Below are 13,959 nucleotides of genomic sequence, written 5' to 3'. Positions count from 1 at the left end.
TCACACACAAAGGTTTACGTGTGTGTGATTCTCATGAGAGACGATCTAAAATGCCTCAAAGTCTCAGCAGGGCCCACGACCAAGGGAAGGTTAAGTTCAGACTCCGGGTAGATTTCACACCTCAAACTTCTCACCTCTACATCCACAGACTTTGTAAAAATGGCAATATGATTCATATACCATAAAATATACCCTTTTAAAGATTACAGTGAGTGGTTTTTCGTGTGTCCACACCAGGTCTTATTCCAGAACGTCTTCATCACCCCAGCAGGCCGCCATGCACACCCTCAGCGCCCCTTCCCCGGCCCTCCTCTCTCCAGCCCCTGGGGACACTGTAGCCTCCTGTCTCTGCAGATTTGCCTATTCCTTATACTTCCTACGAGTGAGTGTGTGTGTGTGTGTACGTGTACACACAACATACTATTTTCAAGATAGTCACCCACAGCATAGCACGTGTTCACACTCTGTTCTTTTTTTATGGCTGAATAATATTCTACTGTATGGCCACATCATATTTTAGCCATTCATCAGTTGATGGACATTTCAGTGCTTACATACAAATTGTAGTTATATTTTAAAATAATATTTTAAAATAAATTTAAATAAAAAGGAATCCACTTGTGACGCTATTATCCTGCAACAGTGCTCTCTACCCTTTTTACTGATGCCCTCCTCCACTGTTAGGAGAAAATTCCAAATCGGTTCAATATCCTAACTCAACACAAATCAGGCAAGTGGAATCGCATGTGGCTTTTCGGGGGGCACGGTTTCTCCTTCCCAAAATCCAAACACGCTAGTTACCAGTGACTCTGCGTGCAGGAAGGAGATTCCAAGGTAAAATATTATTAATGCGGGTTAAGTGAAGTAGCAGCAACTGACAGGCAGCGGGCCGGACGGCAAAGCACCGGCAGCTGCTGGTGGTTTACAAAGTGGGTTTTATGTCTCAAACACGGATGTATTCCCAACTATCTCTTCTTAAAGCAGAGTGAGTGAGTGCCTGGAGTGCTAACCTTTCCTAAAGTTTGTTTTTGTTTATTTCAATCTCTGCCTTAAAGGCTGCTTAATAATCCTGGGGTTCTTTTTATATACATACTGAATTTTAAATGTATAACTCTCGATGGACAATACATTTAAGTAGTGGACTTTTACAAAACGTTGCTAACGGGTGCTTTCATTTAATACTGCCTTGAGGAAAAAAAAAGTTATTTTCTCTCCTCAAAGCCTTTTAGTAGGAAGATGAAAAGAAAAGGAACATCGGTTTTTCTCCTTTGGGAGGAGAGCGCAGGGACACCTACCTCCTCTGGCTTCCAGGAGACATCGGATTGCTGCTTCCGCCTCCTGGGCGTTGGTGGTTTTGATCTGCTTGACATTGTAAGGCTTACTTATCCCAGTCCTAGCTTTGGGCTTGAGGACAGAACGAAGAAGAGAAGCATATTACTGCAGGCAGGAAAATAGCCTCACCTGGCTGGCTCACTGCCTACTGATGTGTAGCCAGCAGTTCCATCAAATGGTGATGAAAACACAGTCCTGTTGAAGCCGCCCCTCAAGCCTCTTTTCCCCCAGGAAAACCCACGTTCCAAGAAGAGGAACAGTAGTATCTAGAGTAGAGGACCTTTGTCTCCCAAGGCGGGTGGTTTCCAGCTTTTGGAACATGGACAAACCATTCGCTAACTTTATTTCAAGAACCAGGAAACAGCCAGAGAACACATCAAATGCAGCCCAGCTGAGTTATGAAAACACCTTCCAGATGTTCACTTGAACGTGCTTTTTACACCCCTTCACCCAAACCTCTGGGTCCTCCGCTTTGATGACCTGCCTTCATTCTTGTAAACCACAGACTGTCAACCACTGCGGCTGCGGCCGAGCGACCCCCTGGCCGGCTCCCTGCCCCCTCCCGGGCCACGCTAGCATCCACCCGGCCCTCAGCTTGTCCTGCCTCACTTCAACCCCACCGACCTTCACTGCAGCCTCACAGCTCAGTGCCGTCCTCTGCCCTACAAAGCGTATTATTACTAGTGCCCTATGGTGTCACTGAGGCCCATTAGATGCCTTTTTAAGCCTCATCTCTCAGCTCACTTTATTCCAGAATGGTCACAGTTTTGCCCAGGCAATGGCTCTAAATTCCTCCTGTTTTCCCTTCTACCAAGCACTGCTCTATGCACCAAGGTCAAAGCCAGGCTCCGGAAGAGAGAGAAGCAGGTGAGTCTGGACACTAACAATCCTGTTCCTGCCATGCAGGGACACTCGGATTTCTCACCAATGTGATTTCTCTCCAATGCCCTGCACGACCATGTAAAAACCCATAAAAGATCTGCTACTAAGTTAAAGGATTTGGGGGCGAGTTGGTGGCCAGGCAGAGTGTTAAAGAGACAGCAATCTACATATTTGCCGAAAAGGGCCAATCCCCCGCGATCTTGGGGCTGTGGACGAACCGCGGGGCCGAGCACAGAAGAGAGCGCTCACCGCTTGCTGAGGCGCTCCCGGCAGCAGCTTTGCCGTCTGTAAAATCGAATACTGCCCCTGGGTGCCCGAGGAGAGGGAGGCGTCCGAGGCCGACTTCTTCACCATGAAACCCGCTGTAAAAAGCAACGAGGACAGGCTCCATCTCAGTGGTGTTGCCGGCTCCTTCCCGGCAGACTCCCAGCCAGCTGAGAGCGAGGCAGGCCAGATGGGCAGCAGGCGTGGCGGCCCAGATGCCGGGGGCAGCCGGCGTCTGAGCAGCCCGGGGCCCTGGGGCAGCCACGGGGCTCCTGAGTGTTCCTGATTCTCTAACAGCTTCTTCCTGTTAGTGTAGATTCTCGGAAAAGCATTATTTCTTTTTCTTGTTTTCTAAATTTAATCTTTATTGTATTTTTTTTTCCATTACCATTTAGTCTTGGAAAAGCATTCTTTCAATGTAAATGTTAATCTAATATCCTGGGGCATTCCATTGGATATAAAGGTCAGTGATTTTAAGTGGTTTAAAATACACTACTGTTACTAAGACCAAATTTTTTTAATGTTTTAAGGACACGATCTAAAAAGCCCTGAAGCAGGGGAATAATCAATCTATGTTAAATTACACTTGCAGCTATTAACAAATCATGTCCTAGAGCAACATTTAACAACATAGGCATTAGATGGAAACACATGACCAAACAAAATGGATACCAATTTGTAAAAAACATGAAAATAAAAAATTGCCCGTGGATGTACATCTATATAATTGGAGAAAGGTTGGAAATCTTGTGATTAACAGCTATTATCTTTAGGTAGTCAGGTGAAATTAAAAATTTAATTATTCATATTTATTTTTGTAAAATTTCCACAAAACATGCAACATTTAAAACTTTATATTTTATTTTCTGAGTATCAACTCAGAAAAATAAAACATATACTTTAAAAACTCATGTGCTCCTGGCTTCCTGCATTGACTACTACTGTGCTATAAGCCAAGATGAACCCAATTCTGAGTGTTAGCAAATCTATGTCGAACTGTCACACCGGGGGCGGGGGGGAGGGGCGGCGTGGAGAACAGGACAGCAGAGGTAACCAGAAACCGATGAGAAGCATGTTGCAACGGCATTTTCTGGCTGTCAAGGGAAGTTGGATGGACTAAGCAATTATTGTGTTTTGAGGAGCCAGAAGAGGGGCACTCGGTGAGGAGACCTGAGCTAGGACAGGCGTGGCTGCTGGTGCCAGGAGACGCCAGGGGCCAGCAGGCTGGACTCATAGACAGAAGACGTGTGGTGAGAGGCGCGCCTGTGGTCACCCTGCACGTGGGGGCACCTCAGTTACTCAGTGGAGAGAGTTAAGGGGAGAAGATTCTGAAAGACATTGTGGGGTGGGGGTAGAAGCTAAAAACCTCCCCGCTTGGCTTGGCCGGGACCCCGATTTCCATTCCCTCAGGTGATGAGCAGAAAGCAGCTTAGAGAACGCACAGCAACAGGAGGACCGAGAGCAGCTTCACAAAGGGCTCGTTTGATGGGCCATGAGAAGCCCAGCTGCATCTCCGCTATCAAATGTGTCGTGGATTTAAGGCCAAAGGAGCCCAAGGAGGGTGCAGTGCATCGTGGGAGCAAAGGCAGAAGGTGGTTTAGAGCCATTTGTTCAGTAGCAGGAAACAGGCAGTTATTCCCGGCAGGCGTGCAGGCCCCAAGCAGCGAAGTCTTACTTGGAGGGGGGGGTCTCTGCGGTGGGTGAGGCGGCCGAGGCCTACTGGGGACCGACAGAGACCTGCTTGGAGAGCGGTGGCGGTCCCCCACAGCTTCCAGCTCCTGCTTTAACTCTGCCAGGTCGGCATCACCTGGGGGACATGGCGGAAGGTGAAGGAGGTGAGAGGGGGTCAGGCTGAGGCGTGCACAGGGCCGCCTGTGGCAGGAGGAGCTCCCGCAGGGCAGCTGGGGTGTCCCCCTGACGCTGGTGTAGGCGGGGGAGGACACCCGCTGCCTGCTGGGAACGTTCAGGGAACCCTAGGCAAGATCTGGTGTCCAGATACGAGAGACAGAAAACTTGCAGGGGTGTCCAACCTTTTGGCGTCTCTGGGCCACACCAGAAGAGTTGTCTTGGGCCACATCTTAACTACACCGCGACATGGAATCACACACACACAATCTCATAGTGTTTTTCGTAAATGTACGATTTTGTGTTAGGCCGCATTCATGGCCGTCCTGGGCAGCACGTGGCCCGTGGCTGTGGGCTGGACACCTCTACTAGAGTGTAGACAGGCATGTCTCCTGAAATAACCCACAAGGCATTCACACAGGGGAGAGGAGACAGCGGAAGGCCACAGCCCCTCATTGCGAGGCCCTCACTCTCAAACACAGTAAGTGGTCTGGGAAGCTGAGAACAACGTCGCTCCTCGGCCAGGGAGCAGCCTACCGCCCCGTGACAAGGCCCCGGCATGGAGTGTCCCTGAGCACTCACCAAGTCCTGACTGGTGGCCCAGGGCCCGCTGCTTCACAAGTGTTCGCCACCCTGCCCTGTCCTGCTGAACCTTTTGAGGCTGAGTGCAGCCCGGGAAGTGGCTGCTGTGTTTTATCACATGTGCCTTTATCACATCTCAACTCAGAACAAAAATATGGAACAACTCATTTTTTATTTATGTTCTATTCTCTGAGTATCAGCTCAGAAAAATATGCTTAAAAAAGCCGCGTGCTGCCGGCTTGCCGATGGACTACCATGGCGCGTGTTAAGCCAAGATGCCTCTAGGCTTTTCTCTCACACGCAACATGCCTGGCTCGTTTCGCTGGGGCCCGGACAGTCCACCCCTCAAATCCACAGCGGCCCCCCGGGTGATCCAAGGCTGAGCTGGAAGGGGGGGGGTTTCTCCCTCTGCGGGAACGTCTGCGCACCCAGGGGGTGAAGGCCCCTCGTGCCCACCCGGTCGCTGGGCAGCCCGCACAGCCCGTGGCTCCAGTCTTCACTCGGAGGCCCTCCTCCCACATCTGTGCCCCCTTGAGAGGCAGCTGGGATGACGGCCACCCCTGGAGAGAAGGGAACGTCCCTTCAGCCACTTCCACTCTAGGGCAGGAGCCCTCTGGACAAGTGATGACAGAGCAACGTGACGCGTGGACGAAGGATGCAGGACCGTGATGCACGTGGCTGCGCATCTCCATCCCCTGGGATTCCCAGCCCCCCGCCCCCATCCACACCTCCATGACGGGGCTCGGCAACCTGTTAAGTCCCAGAGCTCCTGTGGGTCCGTCAGCCAGGCTGCTCACCAGCTTTGGGGCTGCCATCCGGTCACAGGGACTTGTGGGGGGTCTTTCCACCTCTCCCCACCGCGTGCCTTCTCTGGGACGCATCTTAATTCACTTTCACCCCTGTTCTTGCTTTTTAGCCCCAGCACAAAGGGTCCTGACGCCTGGCTGGGCTCCTGCGCCTGCTGGGCACAGCACGCCTCTGACAGTAGATGCGAGCCCGGCCGCTGGAAGGCAGTCGAGGCTGCGGGGGGCCTGGGCTGACGGGTTGGGCGCTGCACCGTGACCCGCCTCTCTCCAGCCCAGGGGCGCGAGCGGGTTTTAAACGACTCAGAAGAGTCCCTATAGCATATAAGCTAGGGACATGCAGTTCAGTCTATATGACCTTCAGTCCCTCTTCAGGCTACAGTGATATAATGATGACGACGTGCAGTAATGTCATTAATTATATATATGAAATTATGTAGTATATACAATTATTACTGCTTAAGAACATAATGGTGTAAGAAAGTAACAATGGCCTAGCAACTCAGGACGCAGATACTGAATGTCTCTTATGGGACTGAATGAGACAAGTTTTGGAGGGGAAAAAAAAAAATCAAATGTAAAACCAGTTCAGGGGCTGTGGCTCTTTGAATAGCCATGAGCAACAGGAATTTTCCTGCCTATGATAGGGGCACCCGGAACTGTAAAAAGAACACAAATCACTAGAGAGAATCAGCGTGGTGGGAGCTGAAACCTTCCCTGAGCCCAGAGCCCACCACTTGCTGTCGCTGTGTTTTGCCCTCTCCTGGGGCAGGTGCACCCGACTGTGGCATTATGCACAGATGCTGAGAGGGAGAGGAAGGGAGAGAGAGAGGACTCGGTGCTGAGCGCTATTTAGAAAATGAAGGCCCAAGCTACCTTTGTAAGTCGGGTGCTGCTTCTTTTTGGTTAGTGCAGGTGACTTGCTGGGCGGTGCGGCTGCTGTGGAGCCGGGGGCATCGGAAAGGTCGTCCCCCGCCAGGTCACTGTCTGAGACCACAGGCTGATTGAGTTCATCCAAATAGTCTTCGTCATCTTCGAGAATGTCCCCTGAGGAACAAGCGAGTCGCAGAAATGGTGAGGGTGGAAGGGCACAGCTGCTCACGAGCGGCGCTGTTTCAGCCCCACGACCTACGATCTACAGCTTGTGCGGGGATGGGGACACCACGGCACAGCTTCAGGCTGGTCTCGGGAGCCCACGTGTCAGCAGCGACGGGACTGGACTCCATTCCCGCCTGGAATGGGGACCAAACCCAGGGCCCTGACGTCCTCGAAACCACTGCTTCCAGTGTAAGTTTCCACGTCTCCAGGTCCTACTTGCCATTTCACGCGCCATCCCACACACGAGTACTGCCCACCCCTCATCGCTCGGGAGGAAGCGCTCTGCAAACACCCTCCACGACCCTTCAGGCCGGGCCTTGGCCGGGCTCCCGGCTGTCTCAGGCCGGTTTGGAGGAGAACCCCTTACCGCCTACCCTGCACCCTGCCGACCGAGAAGGCCGCCCGGGACCACTCACCTTCTGACTCGTAGTCCAAGCTCGTGAAGTCGAAGTTCTCCTCCAGCAGACAGGAGTTGGCCGTGGGCGACACGGAGGCCATGCTGTCCCGCTTCCGGGTGATCTCCTCTTGCAAACCTTTGAGCCAGTCCTTGGTCTTTGGTCGGATCTTCACTGCTCTGCCTTTCACCTGTGAGGGACAGCCGAGTGGCCCCGGGTGAACGCAGGAGCCGGGCCACCCCCCAGAGCCCCCGAGTGCTGCTGCTCGCTCAGACTCGGGTGGCGCCAGCCAGCCCATCTTCAGGCGGCCTGTGAAAAGCGGAGGGTCCAGACCTCCAGCGGGATCGCGTTCAGTCTAAATAAAAGTCAAACTACCATCTTCGGCTTTTCGTCCCGTGTGAATTTAAAATCAGGATACTATCAAAATGGAAACTACCGGAGTTGCTGATTCCAAAATACATACTCTAGAGCAGGGGCATCCAACCTGTGGCCCAACACAAGAGCGTAAATTTACTTAGAACTGGTTTTTCTTGGCTCATCAGTTTTCGTTAATGTTTGTGTATTTGATGTGTGGCCCAAGACAACTCTTCTTCTTCCTCTGTGGCCCAGAGATGCTAAAAGGTTGGACACCAGACTGCAACACCCCTACGTAGAGGTGTGAGTGCAGAGAGACCCAACACTCAGCAGGAACTAGGCTCTAAAACTTGCTCTTCTTCCCAAATTCTGCAAGTAACCAGGCTGGATATCAGACACCTCAGCAAAGATACCAGAATTAGACACTAGGTGAAGTGTTCTGGCTCTGCCTTCCAGCGGTGCCTACCTGACCCTGTGAAGGCCATTAAGAAGCCCCCACTCCATGGGTGACCAAGCGTGACTCACCTTCATACCGTCCACATCGAGGACGCTGAGCGCCGAGTGACTGTCTGCAAAAGTCACCAGCATCTGCCCTTGGTTGATCCTGGAATAAAGGAAATAGGTCCAGTCAACCCCGAAAGGGACTTGGTGGCTCCCCGGGGTCCTCGAGGTCGCCCGCCCTGGCACCCACGACCCCCGGTGCAGCAGTCACCTGACGAGGACAATCGTGCCATAATTCCCCAAGGTCTGCATGAGTTCGGTGCGCACGTCCTCAGGAAACTCGTTTTGCTCTTCTAAGGTTGGGGACTGAAGGTTGACGACGACGGTGGCGTCCAGGGGGCCCTGGAAAGAGGACACTTCCTGGAACACCTTCTCCCGAGCACCCACGTCCACTTCTTGAACTTCCACCTCCACGATGGCCAGGACGGGTCTGCATTAGACACAGAGAGAAGACGGGCAGCTGTTAACCTGGGGCAAGACTGACCACGGCGCAGCCCCGCCCCCCGTCGCTCCTCCGTGAACGGGGACGTCCACGGCCCCCGCTGCGCGCCGTCCCGGGGCTCCAGTCTGTATCCTTCCGCAGCCCCAGTGTTGTCTTGACATATTTACTGAAGGGTGAGCGAAGAGAACACACGACTGGCCATTGGCAAAGATTTTGCACACGGTAACGGCCGGCACTGCTGCGGACACAGAGAGGTGGGCATCCGTCCCTTCTCCCTTTGCTGGGAGGGGGCGGGGCCAAGCTCTTTCGGGGGCCTATTTGGCAACTTGCGTTAAGAATCTCAAAAATGCTCCCCTCTTTTAATCTCAACTCTAGGACTTTGTTCCAAGGAATGACCAGAGAGTCAGACCAACATTTTGTGCACAAGGCTGACCATCACACAACACTGTTGGGAGCAGGCTAGCGTTCCCATAACGGGGGAACAAGTCACGAGGCAGGTGTATGAGGACGTGCTGTGCACTCATTGAGAACAACGCTATCTGACATCCACAGAACAGACCAGCAGGAAATTATGCAATCACTATTGTAATTTTGATATAGGGATGGGTGTACTCTATTTATAAAAAATTTAGAAACTCCATAATGAAGATTATGTAACCTTTTTGAAGACATTTATATTATTATGTAAAAACAAAGCAGAATACTAAACAGTATGTGATACGGTGGTGACCTTTCAAGCTAGGGAATGCTGTAAAAATTGAGAGATACGGGTGGTAATATCAGCAGTACCCCACCCACAAATTTATATTATTATTGTTAGGGTTTATTTTGCATCTAGGAGAAAAAACAAGACTGAGAAAAATCTGACCCAGGAATATGCACTGAGGGTTTTTACAACCTTCTTTTGTCAGAAAGCCTTTCCAGAGAAGCTCCGGGTGTTTGAGCGAAGAGGGGCACTTTTGGCGAGAGCTGGGGGCCGGCGCTACACGCTCGGCTCAGGGACAGACGGGCTACGGACACACGGACACTTGCTGAATCTCCAGAGAACTCTGCTGCGTGAAAAAGGCCCATCCCCAATTTGGATTCCATTTATGTAACATTCTTGGAATGACAACATTCTGCGAAAGGAGGAAAGATGAGTGGCTGGAAGAGGTCAGGAAGGCGTGGGCGGCGGGGAAAGAACGCGGCCACAAAAAGCCCATGTGAAGGGAGATCCTCGTGGAGATGGACACGCACTGTGTGTGACTGTCTCGGTGTCTGTGCGTAGGTGTGACCCGGAACTTCAGACGCAGAGGGTCTTACCAGTGGGGAACTGGGCGCACAGGTCTCTATGTTACGCCTTACAGTGGCATGCAGATCTACAATTACCTCAAAATAAAATGTTTACTTTCGAAAATATTAATGAAGTAAAGAGGCAAACAATAACGGTTCCCATAATAGAATCCTGATCTTCTCATGCACATTTGTATACCTATAAGCAGGTGTGCACATGACCCACAACACACAGGTTAATGGTTTGGTGTAAAAATCTACTGTACATGGAAAATGCAGAGGAAAGCCACCTAAGAAATGATTACTAGATGCTGTCACAGAGGGCAGGACTATGGGTGATTTGCTAGTTATGCATATTTTCCTCTAATTATCAATAACTAAGAGCTTCTGCTTCTGTACTCAGAGGAATCAATAAATGTCTAAGGTGCGTCGGAAGCCAGCACGTCCAAACCTGCCCTGCCCAGTCTGCCCAGCCCAGTTAATGCCGCTCCGTCCTTCCAGCTGCTCGGGTCAAAGAGAGGTCCCTGGAGTCAGGCTCCCCTCCTCTCTGTCGCACCCCACACCCTGGCCCCCAGCCAGGGCCACCGGCTACGCTTTCGATCTACCCAGAACCCCACCCCTCGCCAGGGGCCCACAGCCACCGGGCCCAGGGCGCTCCAGGTCTCCCTGTCTCACCGCCCCGGCCCTCCAGCCCCCCGGTCAGCCACTCAGGAGTGTTTCCTGCCACGCTCCACCCTGGAATGCTCTCCCCGCTCACCCACGGGGCCCCCACTCCCTGTCCTTCGGGTGCCGGGGCCAAGGTCAGATTATCGAGCGGCAGTCCCTGAACACAGGGTGAAGCATAGCACGAACCCCTGTCTGACTCGCCACCTGTTTCCTCCTTCACAGCACTTACGTTTGTTTCCTGTCTGCCCGTCCTCACTGGAAAATTCCATGAGAGCGCGGTCTCCTCTGCTTTGTTAACCACTTATCCTCAGTGCCAGGGACGGCGCCCAGTATTCAAGGCCCCTTGATACACAGTGTTTAAATGAATTCTTCTAAATTCACGCCCTGAACCAGCCAACCACAAAGTCCTGTGTCCAAAGATCTCCCGAGGTTCACTGCTAGGTGTGTATTTTCTACAACACGTTTCTAAAGAATTACAAGTACCTCAAGACTGAGACCTATGGGCTGACCCACTCGTGTTCACCACCAACTAACTCTTTCTTAGTTTCTTCCCTGTGAAAGTTGAAATGAATGTGCTCTTTTGGTGGCAGCTGTGAGGAGACCTGTTGAAATGCCATCCCCTGGGCCGTTAAGGACGGTCTACAAGACGCGCGTCCCTCTGTGGCCGGTCCCAACGCACAGAGAACTGACAGGCCTCTGCTGCTGTGGCCCATCCTTAATGCAGGACACGCGGGCCAACCCAGCGGCTCAGAGCATTTAAAAACCCTGAACCCCTGTGGCGTTTGTAAGACATGACAAAAAACATTCGTCAGAGGCGGAGCAGGTAGATTCCACGGAGGTGCTCCCCATGGGACCGGACGGCAGTTACAAATGAGCCAGCCACATCTGCAGTATCGGTGTCATGGCAGCTCAAAAATATCACACAGCACAAAAGCAAGTTGCACGATGACATTACTTGTGAGACTTGAAATGATAAAATACTATAGGTTGTGTCTTTGACATTTTCATAAATAATGTCATTTGTGGTACGGAGCGATGATAAAATGCTAACTCCTTAGTTCCTGGTGTTGGGCACACAGCTATTTGTTCTTCGCTGTTTTTTCTCTCACACACGCGCACGTGCACACACACGCATTCTGATGGGGACAGCGCGTGCCGTGGCGGCGAGGACCATACCTGTGATCGGACGCCTGCAGCTCCGCGCGGCCGTAATACCTGAGGGTTCCGGGAGACCAGGCGTGTTTGACTTTGGTGTCAGCATCCAAGTCATTGTCTAGAAGGTTGAGTTCTCTGGCTACTCACAGGATTCCAATCACGAGACCCACAGACAACACAAAATTGTATCAACACAGCGAACGCTGATTATGGCACTTGCCCGGCAGGGACGGACCCCCGCGCCTCAGCCTTGTTCGCTCTCCCCACTGGGGCCTGGAACCACACCAAGGTGGCCCTGGACCTGGGCCAAAACCTCCTCCCAAGGGGCTGTCCAAAACGGTAAGACCAGCCCCACCTGCCCCCGCCCCAGGGGCCACGGGGATGGGGGGGCACAGAAGTCAGGCTGCGGGTTTCTGTCCCAGGCAGTGGGGCACAGGAAGCCTGCAGACCACTGTACAGCAGGCGAGGCCAAGGCTGAGAACACCACACCTCTCGGTGCCCTGGGACCACAGAGATGTCCACACGGGACCAAGTGTATCTTTTTCTACCTGCAGATGTACGTCCCTGCTTTGAAACTCCAGCATACATCTCACCAGAGAAGTTCAGTTATTTATGTACCAATTTATGGGTAGGATGGTTTTACATCAACTGCACTTCCTGCCTGGGTGTCAGTCAGTGTTCAAGACATACTTGAAACTGACTGATAACAAGCTCTTGGCTTTCCCGTGTTCGATTTGGAATGGGGGCTTCAGCAGTAAGAGCTGGGTTGCACAGAACGGCCTGGCTGATGTGCAAATGTGGGTGAGGAGGGCAGAGGCAGGGAAGGGGGACAGTGTGGCCTCTGTCCTTCTCTCCGTCCACAACCGAAGATGGACGGGGTGGTGCGGGGGACAGTCGGGCCCCGGTCCATTTGCAGGTCAGTCTCTAGGAAGAGGACAGAGCGGGGCTTCCCCAAAGCGCACCTTCCGAAGCTGAGAAGCTAACACCTGGGGTCACTTTTGCGTAGTTTTGGGTTGTCGAGAAAATGGTACTCATACAACAAAGAGCACTGGGCTGAACCAGCGGGGTTTCCCTCCCCGGGACTGAGCTCCGGTCCCCACCAGCTCTCAGAGCACACACGTCCCCGCACCTGTCCTGTCAAAGGGATGCCTCTTCCTCCACCACAGGACCCTGTCCGTCCAGGCTGGGGTGCGGCATTTGTCGCTAGTGTCGTAGGCAGCGGAGCCGACGTCATACTTGTAGGTGGGTCCAAAATTAATGCTGCCTTCGTGAAAGTCTTTAAAGATCTGGTGGGAGAAAAAGAAGTCACGAGACCACCATGGTTCTCTCAGATTCTGTACGTTACATACAAAAACAAAGAGGCGACGCTTCCGAGTGCTGCGTTCCTGAAAGTCACAGAACCCGTATGGAATTTAGGATTATAATACGAATGTCTAAAACTGGATGTATGTGTGCCTTTTAATCAGCAAAAAAGTGGTGACTGTTAGTTCTGCTGCCTGACTCATCCCCATCGGGTCTTCCCCCACCCGCCCCGCACCCCGCCGAGCACACCGTCTGCCTGTCGCCCCGTTGAGTCGCCCCGTTGACAGCGAAAGGCCTGAGGCAAGGATGCACATTCCAGGCCTGGCCACGCCCAGCCCGTACCCAGCAAGGCCTCATTTGGTATTTGTTAACTAAACACATTGTGTAAACAGAACCCCAGAACTGAGGGCGAAGCCCCCGTCTCTGTTTAGCTCTAGGCCCGGCCTTGTTCTGGGGAAGACCAGGAACAGACGTTCGCTCAGTGCGGGAGTGGAAAGGTGTGGAGAATATCGGTAGGAGGAAGGAAAACCTGTCTGGGGAAGGTTTTGGTGTGGTTACATTCCCACCTGGCCCCCCTCAGAGATCCACGTCAGTGGCCGGGCCGATGGGGGTGGGCACAGACCACCCTGAGGAACAGCTGCGCCTGGTTCCCTGCCCTCACGCATTTCACCAGCAGCATTCCCCGCAGGTGCGTGGAAGGTACCTCATCTCGGCCCACCCTGCCGGGAAGCTGGCGGGAGCCAACGGTATTAGCTGGAGGCTGGCCGGTGTATCCTTGCAGAAGTGAGGACAGACCCTACACTTGATCCCTTCCGATTATGTCATGGCCTTAGGAGTCACTAAAAACTGCACAGGGGTCCCGTAAGAGGGGAGAATGCGCCTGGTGCAGTTTGAGTCTGGGATGGCATCATGGCTCTATTACTGACCCAGGTGACCTTGGATGGGTTATTTGACCTTAGCCCCAGTTTTCTTGTCTATAAAATGGGTATATTAATAAAAACTAATCTGCAGGACAGTCTTGAGAGTTCGCCATACGAACTGGTGTGTAAACTACATATTAGATTTT

At 52.4% G+C, this 13,959-nt stretch overlaps 1 protein-coding gene across 5 annotated transcripts in view; it reads right to left on the bottom strand.

The window, feature by feature from the left end:
* The window catches only part of SYNJ2 (synaptojanin 2), an 86,192-nt gene that overhangs the window by 5,532 nt on the left and 66,701 nt on the right, over nucleotides 1–13,959 (bottom strand). For 4 of the 5 annotated variants that reach the window (XM_054570161.1, XM_054570165.1, XM_054570164.1 and 1 more), the window contains 9 exons: nucleotides 12,721–12,877; nucleotides 11,613–11,730; nucleotides 8,268–8,486; nucleotides 8,081–8,159; nucleotides 7,223–7,391; nucleotides 6,585–6,755; nucleotides 4,154–4,285; nucleotides 2,464–2,576; nucleotides 1,296–1,404 (listed from right to left, as the gene is read on the bottom strand). In XM_054570161.1, the coding sequence (XP_054426136.1) occupies nucleotides 1,296–1,404; nucleotides 2,464–2,576; nucleotides 4,154–4,285; nucleotides 6,585–6,755; nucleotides 7,223–7,391; nucleotides 8,081–8,159; nucleotides 8,268–8,486; nucleotides 11,613–11,730; nucleotides 12,721–12,877 (1,267 nt within the window). The remainder of the gene's footprint in view (nucleotides 1–1,295; nucleotides 1,405–2,463; nucleotides 2,577–4,153; nucleotides 4,286–6,584; nucleotides 6,756–7,222; nucleotides 7,392–8,080; nucleotides 8,160–8,267; nucleotides 8,487–11,612; nucleotides 11,731–12,720; nucleotides 12,878–13,959) is intronic. The other variant, XM_054570162.1, reaches the window with a different exon arrangement.

The sequence above is a fragment of the Pteronotus mesoamericanus genome, unplaced genomic scaffold, assembly GCF_021234165.1.
Source record: "Pteronotus mesoamericanus isolate MK-2021 breed Mesoamerican mustached bat unplaced genomic scaffold, CSHL_Meso_final contig_20, whole genome shotgun sequence".
Lineage (NCBI taxonomy): Eukaryota > Metazoa > Chordata > Mammalia > Chiroptera > Mormoopidae > Pteronotus > Pteronotus mesoamericanus.
The sequence above is the reverse complement of the archived record's forward strand: the minus strand, read 5'-3'. Positions and strand labels throughout refer to the sequence as shown.